We start from the raw sequence: 15,178 nt of genomic DNA on the forward strand, positions 1-15,178 counted from the left end.
TGCAGAAGATTGTGAATGCCGCTTTCACATATGGAACCTGAACCGTAACCAGGTTTAAGCCAGGCAGCCGCTTCCATTGTTCACACCCAGAGAGATCGATCTGTCTCACATGTGTATGAAGTCACATTCACACAGGAAAATCCCCTTGAAAACATCATTTAGAAAAAATACTTTCTTCAATTTACAAAGAAAATATAATTTGAAGTACAAATAAAAGCGATGCGATATTTTAATCAGTTCCTTTTTGAGAACAGAAGTGCTTTAATGAAATACAAATTCAAGTTTGCACATTCTTTTCATAATTTCTTTTTATATTTATATGGTTTTCAGATTAATCTCCTGGGTGTTGTTCTCATCATTAGTCAAATGATACTGAAGATATCCTGGCAATTGATCCTCAGTTGGGAAGATTTCATAGTCTAACAGAGCCTTTTAAAGATAAAGAGAATAATTGCTGAATATATCGTACATTTAAACATTGTTTGACAACCATGTAATAGATATATTTAGGTTATTTGTTACTTAATGAAAGCTTTTAAACCAAAATAACTAAATGTAACCATATATTTGAATTTTATTGTGTGAAGTATTTAGTAAGTATTTGGTTTTAGTATTGTTGTGACCATTAATGATTTTTTAAGCCACTGTTAATAAGAACCCAGAGAAACCTTTGATATCTGCTACAGATATTATATATTTTTTCTATTCCACACAAGCTGCATTAATTAGAAATGCACTGTATATTCAGCATTTTATTACCAAGAATGATGTATTTGGCACATCAACATACTTATTAGCCGGTGTGTTTTCTATGTGGCTAACTTTTTGTGTCCTGCCAAATGAATTTTAAATAGATCTTTCCAACTGGGTAAACATTTGCTCTGGGGCTGGTTTTAGATGCGTTTGAAACATCAATGGATTTGGCAAAGTGTTCATTTTGATATTTCTTCTTTATCAAGTACAACAAGGAGAACAGGCCACCCTTCCAAAATATGGTGCTTATTATTTTTTTAGTAATACCTCGAGGGATGGAGGAGGAATCACTGATTTTCATCTATCATCTTGGACTCTGCAGATGGAAACGGGAGGACGGAGAACCTTTGTCTTTACTTTAAGTCCTTTTTTAAAGAAGCAGAAGATAAATGTGCTTTGGCTTCAACTGTAACAAAAAGTGGCACACCGCTCACCCTTAAAGTGTTTCAATGTTTACACTCTGCAGCTGCTGGTTTAGCACAATTAAGACTCACTCACAGAACATATAGGGTGGATTATATTGAAGGTAGAAACACACAGATTGATGTATGAGTCAAGTGAGAATATACGATTCAAACTACAGGCTGATTAGACTTTCACTGCCATCTGCTGGACAAATGTTGCATTTGTTTGTTGGTTTGAAGTTTGTTCTGTACACCAGTCTTTATAGTATATTTTTCAGTTTTAGTGTACAGGAATCTACAAACTTAAATGTCTTAATACCAATTTTTTGTTGTTCTTGTCTTTCTGGATCTCTTTGTAATTTATTCACATCTATTTCTTTTACATTGTGGCATAATCACATGTTAATATTGTTCTTGCTTTGGCTAATACTGCTTTTTCTCCTTTTGGGTTGCATCCACCGTTCACATGTTTCTGTGTCATTAGTGTTTTGGTTTCATTAGGCCTGTTTAATTGTTTGAACGTGCTTGTTTTTATTGGAGTGTGACTCATTACTGTGTGTATTTCCGTGAACACAGGCTGAGCCAGCTGAGGTGAAGCAGGAGCCAGAGAGTACCGATTCTCAGGACATCACTCTTCCTTTGTCCATCGTCTACAATGACAGTGACACGCTCGCCCATCCCAATGTAAGTTCTCTCCTGGCAAACCTTCTTTGTTAGCTTTATTTCCCCTCTGAGCCCATGAAAACATCTGATCTGCAGCTAAAGTTGCTCCTGCTTCTTGTCATTTTATCTTTTTGTACCATCTTGTTTTTATGAGTACAGCGTTTGCTTTCGGCGGACAAACTTTGTAAACTTTTTCTTGAAAAAACCCAACCTCTGCTGCTTCTAACACCGCTTCCTGCATATTCTGATACTGCCTTGTATAGTAGATTAGAGCCTCCCAAAATCACCTCCTCCCCTGCCTGCAGACGAATGATGAAAAACGAGAAGGAAAACTTTAAACTCCAATAACGCTCCCTGGGGCTTCCCAGTCATCCATCTCCACTGGGGGAAACAAAGTTATGCCCTGACGTATGCAGATAACCCCCTCAAATACACACACGCATTCACACCCGCTGCCCCCCCCCAGCTCAAATGTGCACACATGCACACCCACAGACAGGCTGATGTATGGTAGCAATATGCCTCAGGCGGGCCCTGGCCTCAGCTTCAGCTCCAGCTCCTCTTCCAATTAGAACAGATGAGTCCCATTAGCCCAGCCCCGATACTGTCATCCCACACACACAGCCTCATTAGCACCGTGACACCGGCGCACGGCCGACAGACAAGAACTCACTGGTGTCGAATCTAACGCACAGAAGATAACATGCGGTGCAGCGTACGTTAGGAATGAAGGATTGAGGTGGCCGAGGCTGCTCGACAATCTGCATAATAATACACACATAGACGTACAGTATGTACCCGTAGCCGGCATCATGTCAACATTATCACACACACACTCTCACACACTGTGAATGCAGAAATGTGCCTTGCTCCTGAGTCTCATAGCCATTATGTTACTTCCTAATAAACAGATGGCTTCATTCATCAGACACTTGCAGCAGCAGTTTTATAGCCCACTTACAATCAATATCCTTACTGCTGGTGATGTACTGCAATGAATACAAGTCACACACACCGCTCGGCCCACGCCTGAGTTATGCCTTTAAAATAAAGCTTTTTCTCACGTGCATTTTGAAGTGAGCAGACGGGGGAACGACTTAATAAGACATTAAAGATACGGCGGCTGTCAGAGCGCCATCACTAGGAGTCCACTGTGAGGTCACATGGGCCGTTTATGGGCCGAGCTGACACCTCTGTGCCGGGCTCCGAGGAAACAAAGCTCGTCATTTCTGTCACATTCTCGCTGTGAGATGTCGTGTAAGGTAACACTAGTTCCAATCACTGTCATGAGGAGTTCGATAAAGACACAAGTAGAGTAGACTGTTCAGTAGGTGTTAGACTGAAGTTGGTCACTGTTTTATAGAGCTTCAATCTGTAACTGGAGGAAATAAAGTGTGCTTTTAGTATGTGAAATTACAGTCTACGCACAGCAGCGTATTGTGTGTATTACACGTTTCTGGTTACCTTTATTCAGACAGGCGGTGGGGAGGAAAAAGTAACACGTTTGCTTGCAGAGAGCTTCAAAGACAAAGATCACAAACATGTGAAAAACTGGCTTCCAGCTAGTTAAATCCGTTGTTAACATTAATTGGTAACTACTTTGATAATTGATTTATAACACGGTATTTGATCTTTTGAATATTTGAACTGATCATCGTTTAAGTCATTTTGCAAGCAAAAATGCCAAACAGCTTTTGGTTTCAGGTTCTCATTTTCTCATTTTTCAGGTTTCAGGCATTTGAATGTTTTTGGGTTCCTCGGACTGATACTAAATTGTTGCGAGCATTTGTAGCTGATATTTTAAAGGTCACACAATTATTTTGTATAAAATTTTGATTTTAAACCTTTACATGCCAGTTTTTTGCTCCTCAGTGGACTAATTTGTTTCTTTATACCATGTTGTTTAATTTACAACTACATTATTATGCGATTCTTTGTTCTGATATTTATCGATCATCCATCAATGTTTATTTGTTTATTTGCACACTCGACAAAATACAGCAAAGGTTGTTTTTGAATCCAGGGCCTGCCCTGATGTTGAAGGGCAATCTAAACTAGAGTCTGTACCTTTGTCTCTCCGCTTACCAACATGTCCTCTCTTCACTGTCCTTCAGTTGTTCATGGATAAGGAGAGGGCAGAGGAGCTGTGGCACAAAAGATTGATACTGCTGCGGCAGGAGAGGCTCATGGGAAGTCCCGTGACCTGACTGACACCACAAGATCTTTCCTGTTCTTCGGGGCAGCTTCAGCTGCTTTTATTGTCTCAATCTGTCTTGTTTTAGGACATCACAATGTTTCTTATTTTTACCCTTCCACTGATTTCTCCTTTCTATTCCAAACGTGTGACAACTTCAACAGTTTGGGGTTCTGATGTGCTTATTATTTTATTAATGTAATTCAATGAAACAATCTGCTGTTTTTATTTTGGCTTTGTTTATTTTTAATGAAGGAAGGATCTTAAAGTGAGACGAGGTGATGTGTTTGGCCATTTAGATGTAGCATTTAGTACATTTTGTCTTTTGTAATCAACTCGGTAAATAAAGGTGATGTTGTTTTTTTTGAGTGAAAACTGTCTTGTGCTTTTTTGGGGGGAAATGATGGAGAGTAATTTATAGAAATCGCATCAGTCTTCATATACAGAAGAATGAGTCACCCTGCCACCCGTGACTTATTAAAATGAACTCGACTCACTCCTAGGTCACCGTGTCTGGTCTGCATCGGGATCGACACAAGACGAGTAAATGTCTTCTCACCTGCCCTGAACTCTGCTCTCCTCCTAAATATATAGACACTATTCAGATATTGATGTTTATTCAGTGTTGGGTCCCTGTTAGAGGGCTGATTCAAAACTGCATCGAGTCCACACTCGGGCCTATTTGTGGAACAGCCAGATGGTAAATCTATACTGAGTCTGGGACATGGCGTGTCCCTCACGTACCCTCCAAATAGTTGGTGTTGTAACGAAAAAAATCAATGAGAATGTACAAAATGCAAGCACACAAATGAAGTGAGTGGATGACGTCATCGCCGTGGCTGACGTCTTTACACAACAATGACCAAACCAAGTATCACTTCAGGGTTACCTCGTGGTTTCTCCTTCACCTTAAAACAAACATTATTTATGTGTTTTAAAAAAGTTTTTAAGTTGGATAAGCACACAGCTGATGGCGTGGTGACGTCTGTTCGCCAGCAGAAATGAGATGTCTAGAGTGACGTTGCCATGGCAGCCACCCACAACACGCAGCGCGCGGATAGAACATGTTCAAAGCTGCGAATAACCAGCCAATCCGGCGGCCGGGTTTGCATCACGTGGCCGCTGTCAGAGCGAGTTTGGTTCTAAATCACGTTGCCGCCTCCTCCTCCTCTGTAGTAACATAAACGAAGCTGAGTGGTGTCACTGGAGCACCTGTGGCCCAACGGATTATTTATTGTTTTGTTTTTTTAAAAAACATAACCTCATATTTTGTTTCCAGACTCAAACTCTGCGGAAATGTTCAACAGTAATCGCATGGAGCTCGACGAGGATCCGTTCTTCTCGTGAGTAGCTGAACTGTTGAATTTAATCGACCACAGCCTGAATTGTTGAGATGATTTATCACGGTGGATAAAATTAATCTGAAGCAATATGTGAAAACAAAACGCATTCAAACTAACTCACGCTGTAACATGAACTAATACTTTATCATCGTTTTTAACTTTGAACGTCCACAACTTTTTAACGCTAGCTTAAACTGAATTTCAACATTAGCCATTTCTGTTCCAGTTTGATGAAACGGTTACCTAGCAACAGCTGCTTTATATATTAAGAAATAATCTTAAAGGGTAAAAAAAAAATAGTACAGAATTATTTGTATCCATCCATGTAGGCAACTTAACATTTTGTTTCAGGAAGCACTTTTCTAAAGTAGAGTTTTGAGAATGTAATGGATCTTTTGTTATAACTATGTCCACTGAGACTGTGTACTTTTATTTATTGAACACAGTTAGTGTGGCCACACATGACCGGACCTCCCAGTCAAAAGAGTCAAACTCAATTTAGGGGTGCTTCTTCTTTCAGTGTGCTGTTTGACGTAGAGACAACATCATCGTCATCATCATTCAGATCTGCTTAGTATTCCTGACTGGATATTGAGATTCACGTTGTCATGACTCCCTCTTCCTCCTCCCTTCCTCTACCTCCTCAGGGATCCTTTCCGGGCTCACAGGGAACACATGCGGCAGATGATGCGTAGCTTCTCCGAGCCGTACGGCGGGCCCATAATGCCCATCATGGATGCAAGAAGCCGTGGTCGTGACGTGGCAGAACATCCGAGCCCATCCCCGGCACTGAGGGGCGAACACAGGGTGAGAACGATTGTCTACTTGTGGAGCTCTTCGCAGTGTATTCCAGTATCCATACATGTGGACAGGAACACTAGCCTACATACACATCATTTGGACCTACGTGGGAGAAAGGATTAAGACCTCTCTGTTCAGCACTCATAGGCGTACAACCACAGAATATTACTGTTTGGAGCAAGTGCTAAGTTTACTAAGGTTATAGTGGAAGCTTGCCACTGGCGGTGTAACTGGAGCACCACTCACTGAGGTATGGGGCCATGTGAGTCTCTGGTTTAGTAGAAGGGCAACCCCCTTGGCCTCTCTGGACAGTTATATCGAGCCCTGAGGAGCCCTATTTATAGTGCATTGTTCCACTGACACACTGTTTTCTTGCGAATACAAGCACAGACTTCTTGAACGCTCCAACCAATAAGACCCCCGAGAACTCTGCTTTGCTCCGCTGAGATGAGCTGCTGCTGAAAATAACAGTTTATTTTCATAGTATTCTAGTTGCCACAGATATGTAATGTAGTTTATCTTCAGATGTAACTGCTTCCCCGTGAATATTTCATTTCATACACTTCTCTTATATCAACCACTCTGTGTAATGTAAACATTTTCAATAATTGTTTGCCCCAGAAAACAATGTGTGTTTGTGCAGCAGAGTAATGTAAAGGCAGGCAAGCAGGTGGATAGATCTGGTCTGCCATGTTTGCACCCGTTCACCTTTTCTCATATCCGCCCCTCTACTGCTTATATATCCCTGCTAAGTCAAACTTAGCCCCCTGTCACCTGCTTTAATCCCGCTATCTCATGAGAGCCTGTATATTTATCCTTGATAATGACTTTCATCAGAAGCCTCGATAGCCAGCAGCCTGCTTTCTCATTATTAGCATCATGCCATTAGCTAGCTAATGCCAGCTGAGGAGAAACTCTACTGGACTAATGACCTCAGTGGCCGTGGGTGAAATGGAGCTACACAGCAAAATGTCAATCCAAACCAATAATTGAATCTAATATTAGGAGTAATATACTGTTTTGTCTAGGACTCAAAGGTTGTTTGACTCTGATATTGTCTACTTATATGACTATTAAAATACATAATCCCAGTCCGGCAAAAGCAATTTACAAAATGATCATTTGTGAGATCCTTCTATGATATGGATACATATATATATATATATATATATATATATATATATATATATATATATATATATATATATAACATTTGGAAAGGAGATTCAGATGTAGAAAGAAAAGATTTAAACAGCCTGCTGATCCCGAGGCTGCTTTGTTTGTCACAAATAATAATCAGAATACTAGGTGTCTGGTAAAATACACGGAATTCAGGTTAACTGAATTACCATAAAGATCAACGTTTTTTTTATCGCCCAACGCAGCTCTCTAACTCTCTCTCTCACAAACACACACACACACACACACACACACACACACACACACTGGTTCATGTGAAGATGAGGAGCAGCCTCGTGGTGGTCAGAGGGCTGAAGCTCTGGTGCTGTGTTGTTGGCTTTGGAAAGGCATGTGTGCGGATGTCAGGGACACTCTGTTTTCTCATTGTTGCTCTTTCGGTCCATCTGTTTGGCAGAACGTGCCTTGGCAGCGCTGGCGCATTAGCAGCGAGATGACAGACAGTTCACGCTCATATTGCTCTCCAATATCACAGGCACAAATGTGCACACAAAAATACATACTTAAACGCACACACACATTATTAAAACGCAGGTGCATTTACACACAGTCAAAGCATGCAAAATAACACGCTGGCATGCAAATGCACACACACACACACACACACACACACACACACACACACACACACACACACATTGGCCGCATAATACTGGAAGGCTTTTACTTCTTGTATCAACTAACTCAGCATTAGATTTCCAGTGGTAAAATAGGCCCCATCTTACCTTCCAAGGCTGCTGTGAGTTCTCATATTTCCTAGTTTCTTGCCAATATCCACTAACCGGTTCATATCACCTTTCAAAGCACTCATTCAACAGGACACCTGTTTATAAAAGCCGAATGACAATCAAGCATCATTATAAGTAAGATGTACCTTCTTTGGTTCTGTGGAAACTAGCATATATATATATATATATATATATATATATATATATATATATATATATATATATATATATATATCTCGTCTTTGTTGTAGATTTATACCCTGATGCCAGATTTTGTCCTGCTCTGGCAAAAAAGCAAAATGTGTGGCAGTTTGAAATGAAGCAGTTCTGCACCCCAAGCTCACATGAGCTTTAACAATCTGATGCAGTGCCTCCTTCTCTGTGTTCTTCTAGTTCTGAGCACATACAGTTAACAACAGTTAACAATCTCCCCTGGTGATGCACCAACTGTCACTTTTCCTTTTTGAGTATGAATCACGTCGACAGCACATGTCCCCTATGTTGCAACTCGGCTCTGTCAATCTGCAGTCGTCCAGACAGCCTAAAATAATGTGTTAAAGACCACGGGATCTATGTACCTTATCTTGCACCCTCAATCTCTCCTCTGCTCAACCCCGGTCTAAATATACTGCTGGTAGATATGTAACTGGCATGTATTGGTTCATAGATGAGACTCTGGGATAAAATTGGCCGTGAGGCTTCATGCATACTGGTCCAGAGCATTTTACATCAGCTTGACATTTGAAAAGAGCTGAGAGAGCAGCCTTGGACTCTTTGACTCCTGTTAGATCCCTGTCCTGAATGGTGCCTCCAGCTTTCCTAGAACGAGGCTCGGTTTCAGTGTTAAACCCATGCTAATCTCCGGCAATGCGACCCAATTACTCATGGAACACAAGTCATTCAACACCCCACTGATTATGCACAATACTCCTGTGCATCACACCCCCAGAAAATACACACACTGGCATACCGACGGCTGTTGGGATGCTTACCCGGGGCCGCGGGGTCATAAACACCTGTGGTTTTGGCCCAGATACACAGGGCCGGGCTGAAGGCTGCTCCCTCTGCACTCCCACAAGGTTCACGGCCTTGAAGGGTTGTGCTTCAGCCGCGGGGAGAGCTCTGTGAAGCTCTGTCAAGGGCTTAGTGACTGATGTCAAACAACCTAACAGCTTACTGACAACAACCTCAACAAACACGCAAAAAGTCTAGATTTGTGTGTCTGTGTGAACATGCGTGTAACGTGCCATACAAGGGCGACACTATGCGATGTTTCTGAACCGATAATGTTTGAATCCCCAGGATGCCAGCCGATCGTTGTTGCCCTTTGGCAGTATTCACGGCACGGTCAGTACATCAATCTGCTGTTCGATTGCACTACCATATGAGTTTCCCGTTGAAAGCATGCTCTAACTTCATAACCCGTTACTAATTGTCTAGAAGGGGTCAGTGAAATGTTTACAGTGTTATTTTTGGTTCAACCTGAACTCGTTGCTTGTTTCTGACATTTTAAGGCCACCAACCCTTCACCTTTACAGGCTGTAAAGTGTGCTGGTAAACTAGTTATTATACTGGATGGACACTTCCTATGAGGGAGAAATTACTATAGTTAGCACTTTCTGCAAAATGTTAAATAATATCATATACTGCATACTCAAGGTTCATCTCTTACTTGGTGAAGCGGTAAATCAAGTTACTTTTATTTGCTGGAAAATGTATGATATTATGTTTTGTTATATTGTCAGGAAATATTTTGAATGCACTCCACAACTAATCAGTCGTTACATCCCTCTCAAAAAAGCACACATTACCGCCACACTTAAAAAATCTGACCAGCATGTGGAACGACCAGCTAGTTGCTTTCTGAGGTTTGCCAAATCTAATATGTGCTGCTCTTAACTGTAACATCTTCACCCTCGTTCCTTTTGACAAGATAAAGATTATCTCTTTAGCTGCTTTTACTTTACAAGGACGGAGCGGTGATTATCTGAAGTGTGTGCCTGATTGCCTTTTTCTGTGGCTGCACCCTAACAGAATACCTGATGCCAACAAATGTGGTGTGCACTGCGATTGATGGCATCTCACTGCGACACGCACGGCTGACATGAGTCAAAGACTTGAGACTTGAGAGGCAAAGGTGCTTCCTCAACTGTGACCTACAAAAACGTTATTCATTTAAGAGGAAAATGTGAACATGCACTGGTCCCTAAGAACTAAAAAGAGTTTGTGGGTTACCATTTATTAGTACGTGGTGTTTTACATTTATATCATAAATACAGTGTTTAAAATGTTTTTAATTTAAATAATATCGTTTCCATGGCTGTCAACAAATATTACACGCAAGATTTTGTTTCCGGGTCATCTTATGTGTTAAAAGTCCTGCAACCTTTGACATGCACACTTTAACATCCTTTTGTGTCGCTGCAGGATACGACGATGAACCCTTTCGGCATGTTCGACAACGTGATGTGCAACATGAGAAACAGGATGCAGGACATGCACCGGAACTTTGTGAGTTTGAGCCGTCCACGTTGCTGCTCTGTCAGGCTGCGGCGGTGCGTAGACTGCAGCTGCTCAACGGCGAGCGTTTGTGTGTTTCAGGAGAACGTGTCAACGGATCCCAACAGCCACTCATTCAGCTCCTCATCAGTCATGACGTATTCAAAGGCTGGAAATGAGCCTCCCAAGGTCTTCCAGGCGAGCTCATCGACACGCCGCGCCCCTGGAGGGGTAAGCTCCCGTCAGATGTGTTGCTGCATCATATCACAGTCCATTAAAGCACAGTTCAGGACATTTAGCTGGGAGGAGTCCATCTGTCTGTAGAAGAGTGATCGTGGTGACAGCGTCCCTCTGGCCGGCCTCCTCAGAACATTATTGCAAGCAAACTCTCCTCAGTTGCATTTCACGGCTCTGTTCCATTAACGGCTAAATTGTACAATATTTGAGCAATGTGCAGTTACAAGAGGGATTCAAAATCTAATCCTTTCCATTTGATTGGACCCCTAAAAAGTGGGCGGGCTTAGAAGCTTAGCTAAAGAGGACTCTTTCTTTATCGCTAAAAGTTGCAGTTTAAACGATGGATGTCATAATAAAGTTGGCATAATAACACATAAGCATACTTCATATTTTGTTTTACAGGAAGAAGAGATGACTGGAGGGATTTTTTCCCCATACATTGTTAAATTGGTGCAAAATATGATATTAAAAAGGCATTTCTCCATTTAATCTCAAATTTAAGTATGTGGCACATAGTATGGGATTCTGTATACAGCACATTTTGGTGATGCTATACACAATGCCATGGCCGAGGAACAGGCATGGAATGCAGCCGTTACTACTATTATTAGCTACACTTGTGTTTGGCGTCCAACTGTCGACCTCCTGATTGCATTTTTTAATGTGGAGTAAAGGAGAAGTACGTGTTGATGCTCAAATGAATGAATGTTTTGCTGGGTGGTTTAATCACGTTCTTTCACCAGATCCAGGAGACCCGGAAAGCAGTTAAGGACTCTGAGAGTGGTCTGGAGCAGATGTCCATTGGTCACCACATCCAGGACAGGGGACATGTTGTGGAGAAGAAATACAACAAGAAAACGGGACAGAAGGAGTTCAACCAGGACTTTCAGAATCTGGATGAATGTATGTTAAATGTAGCTGCAGGAAGGAGCTATTTCAGAATTGTCATTTGAATTATGTACATTCACAACATCTAATAATAAAAACACCATTACAATGATGGATGAATAGTACATATGTGGATCATACATGTTTATGTGAGTTCAGTGCCAGTTAAACACAATCCGACTGTGAGCGCCACTGTGGATGTATTTCTAAGCCATCAGTCCACAGACAGAATATCCCCTCACATGATCCTGATCCTCTGCCCACAGCTGAAGCCCAGTCGTTTGATGATGAGTGGCAGCAGGAGTTGTCCAAGTTTAGGCCGAGCGACCCGGTGTTTGGTCTGGAGGAACCCCGAGCCCGCGGTGCTCAGCGGCCAGCGCTCACCGGTGCCGAGCAGGAGCACAGGTCAGTGTTATACCTCGTGGTGTTGAGGACAGGCCAGAATGTGCAGTTCAGGGTCCAGTGACACGTTGGGAGACACCGTTAGCAAACACATACAGTGTGCTTTAAGTGTATTCTCATTGAGCACTTGAACTGTGATTATTTACTGTGTTTTGCATTTTCTACAGTGACCAATCGAAGAGTAACGGCAAGGGTAGAAGCAACATGAAAGGCTCGGGCTCGACAAAGCTGTGAAAACCACACACACACACACACACACACACACACACACGCACACACACACACACACACACACTGCTTTCATCATAAAGACAGAATCAGAAGGCTCTGACCCAGATTTTAGAATATATAAGAGACTGTACATTTTACATTTCTGCTGTCCATTTTTACAAACATAGTCGAACATGGACCCTTTTCTGCTTTTTCATGGGTCAAATTTCTCCCATCTTGCTGTTAATATGTTGACTCTTAGCACAGCTCACACTGTATTTAGAAAACAAAGATGATAGGACATGTATGACAAAATCAGGAATTGTAGCGTGTTGGCTGTTGAGCATGCAAAATCGGCAGCAATCTTACTCATATCAGCTTCTAGAACATCACAGTAACGTCACTAAGGAGTCCTTAATGGATCACAACGGCCACAAAACCAAAGAGTGACTTATTGACTGTTTTTAATCCACTGATGCACTTAGACGATGCCAAAATAGTCTTTTTGTAATTATATTGTCTAGTACCTGACGCTCTAGATATTTGTATTTTATCTGCTGTAATCTTTGCTCTTGGCTTTTTATATGTTACTTTGACTTCTCTTGTTTTTCATCTGATGCATTCGGTGCTGCGTAGCACAACATCTTGACGTCTGGATTATTCTCAATAATTCTAGCTTTGTTCTTGTATATTTTTTCAAGCTTTAAAAGTAAGTTGTTTCAACACAGCATTGTCTGAAAATAAAAATATGAATATTTATCTTGTGTTTTGTTTTTTATTGGTAAGAATCAGCAGGATTTCATTGCTGGTTAACATTCTGAGGCTTCCTCTGAGTTTAATTTGTTTTACCAGTCCCAAACCAGTTTCTCATTCATATTCACTGAGGAGAAAGAATGTTTCACTTTAATGACACATAATGAACAACTATCTCTTAAGTTACTGCCGAGGGTCGATGAGGGTGTATTGTGATGAACCTCTCATGCCTGTTTGGTAGTGACACACAGGAGTATTTTGGGATGTGTGCACTTGTCAGTAGCTCAGATTGGTTTGAGGTATTACACAGCTGCAAGCCCACCAGACTCCCCTCTCACGTGCTTGTGTATCAGACTTCATTAATCCCTAAGCTTCAACATACAGACAGGAATGGACTGAGGACCAGTACAGAGTTCAAGGAGGACCCGAGTGTAACCCGAGTTTCTCGTCTCCTTAGTATGTTTATGTAACACGGGAGAAGGGCCATTTACTCTTCACTTCCACAGGGTGCTTCCTGGCGACTGTTGTCGCCCCACTATGTCAATGCTGCTGCTTCAATAGGAGTTCAATCAGACACGTATTTTACAGGATGCCTCAAGGACAAAGAACCAGTACAAAAGGTTTTAATATTCAATACAAATGAGCTACAAAAAGACTTGAGGTGGTAGGTACAACGCCACTACCTGCTAGTCATCATACAACATGACCTATCTGGAATATTTACACAGCGTTTACAATAAACATAACTTATTCCGGGGATCTTGAGAAATGAAACAGCATCTTGAACAAAACTGAGATCTGAATATGGGACGGACCCATACGTGAAAGCCACCACCCATCTCAAAAAATGTCACCAGATGTAGAAAGAGTTGGGATCGTGAACCCACGTCTACATGATTCCCTGAGGCTGTCCCTTCCCCGCGATCTTCTTGGAGCACTCCAGCAAAGCGTTGTGGATGTCTTTGGCGCAGGAGATCTGAGACTTGATCATGCCGAGGTATTGGGCGTAAGACATGGACTCCGTCTGCACCGTGTCCGGCTTGGTGGCCGTCGGCACCAGGTTGGGTGAATGTTTGGCACTGTCGATGCTCTGGGAGAGGCACTCGTATGCCAGCCGCTGCACAGAGGAGACAAAGTGTGAGTTTGTGAGGCATGTTTCAGGCCTTGACGTGCAGACTATGAGACAGGAAAACTGGATTCAAACCACCGCTCATGAAATTCTGCAGGGTATTCATTGGTACATCCACAGTGCTATTAAAGCACCACTCCATCCCACTACGTTCATTCAAATGCAAAGGCAGTAATTCACTCCACCCAGTAAATTAATGTTAAAACTATATGACTTGAACAGGGCAGGGCTTTGTTTATTTTCTTATTTACAAAAGTAAAGTATTTCTGAATACATGTGACATATATGATACAGTGTGTGTGTGTGTGTGTGTGTGTGTGTGTGTGTGTGTGTGTGTGTGTGTGTGTGTGTGTGTGTTGAAGTCTTACCAAGCACAGCTCCAATTGATCACAAAGGGCATAAAACTCCTCCAGGCTCTTGTCAAAGCGCTGAACGGAGGTGTCGCTGCTTTTGCTGAACCAAAAGACACAAAAGAAACACTCAAAAATCACAACCGTCTTTCTGCAGCACCGTTGCTTTAACGCCAACGTTCCCCACAACCAGTCGACTTACATGCCGTTGTCGATTGTCGTGTTATGGGCAAAGTTCAGGGATGCGATCTTCATTACATTCTGGAACGGAAAGAAATAAAAGTGTTACTGCTGGAATAAACATGTTATTTTTGAGTGTGGACTCGATAAACCAACTTTAGCTGATTCTGATCGGATGTTTTGGTGATTGTCGGTGTCAGTTTTTTTTTATTAATCTCGATGCAGCCCAGTTACCTGCAGACTCTCCTTCAGCTGAGGAATGAGCATCTTAAATCTATGAACTGGATCAAAGTCTTGCTGTTGGCTCAATTGCTGCTGCTGCTGTTGTAATGCAGTAGGCTGTAGTCCGGGCTGGGACATCGGCCCACAGGGTTGCTGCTGCTGAGACGCCATCTTGACCGGCTATGCACAAGCCGGAAGAAGAGTAAAATATCCGTTTCGTCGTTT

General features: G+C 42.0%; 3 protein-coding genes across 5 annotated transcripts in view; 2 read left to right on the forward strand and 1 right to left on the reverse strand.

Annotated features, from left to right (window-relative positions):
• Nucleotides 1-4,381, forward strand: part of rsrc1 (arginine/serine-rich coiled-coil 1) — a 104,026-nt gene extending 99,645 nt beyond the window's left edge. For both annotated transcript variants that reach the window (XM_084018738.1, XM_084018739.1), the window contains exons 9-10: nt 1,734-1,841; nt 3,935-4,381. In XM_084018738.1, the coding sequence (XP_083874864.1) occupies nt 1,734-1,841; nt 3,935-4,027 (201 nt within the window). In that variant the 3' untranslated portion in view covers nt 4,028-4,381. The remainder of the gene's footprint in view (nt 1-1,733; nt 1,842-3,934) is intronic.
• A 794-nt stretch (nt 4,382-5,175) lies between these two features.
• On the forward strand, nt 5,176-13,078 carry mlf1 (myeloid leukemia factor 1). 2 transcript variants are annotated; one of them, XM_084019244.1, is made up of 8 exons: nt 5,177-5,357; nt 6,005-6,164; nt 9,386-9,430; nt 10,511-10,594; nt 10,685-10,813; nt 11,563-11,722; nt 11,974-12,112; nt 12,277-13,078. In XM_084019244.1, exons 1-8 carry the CDS (start codon nt 5,311-5,313, stop codon nt 12,341-12,343), a joined length of 831 nt encoding a protein of 276 aa, XP_083875370.1. In that variant the 5' UTR covers nt 5,177-5,310; the 3' UTR covers nt 12,344-13,078. The 2 variants fall into 2 exon arrangements, with proteins under 2 accessions (XP_083875371.1, XP_083875370.1); XM_084019245.1 differs by lacking the exon at nt 9,386-9,430 and having other exon boundaries at nt 5,176-5,357.
• A 603-nt stretch (nt 13,079-13,681) lies between these two features.
• On the reverse strand, nt 13,682-15,136 carry med29 (mediator complex subunit 29). Its single transcript, XM_084019087.1, has 4 exons — nt 14,966-15,136; nt 14,754-14,812; nt 14,570-14,654; nt 13,682-14,189 (listed from the first exon to the last, which is right to left on the reverse strand). Exons 1-4 carry the CDS (start codon nt 15,122-15,124, stop codon nt 13,962-13,964), a joined length of 531 nt encoding a protein of 176 aa, XP_083875213.1. The 5' UTR covers nt 15,125-15,136; the 3' UTR covers nt 13,682-13,961.
• Between the last annotated feature and the right edge of the window lie 42 nt (nt 15,137-15,178).

The sequence above is a fragment of the Eutrigla gurnardus genome (assembly GCF_963514095.1).
Source record: "Eutrigla gurnardus genome assembly, chromosome: 10".
NCBI classification, from domain to species: Eukaryota; Metazoa; Chordata; class Actinopteri; order Perciformes; family Triglidae; genus Eutrigla; species Eutrigla gurnardus.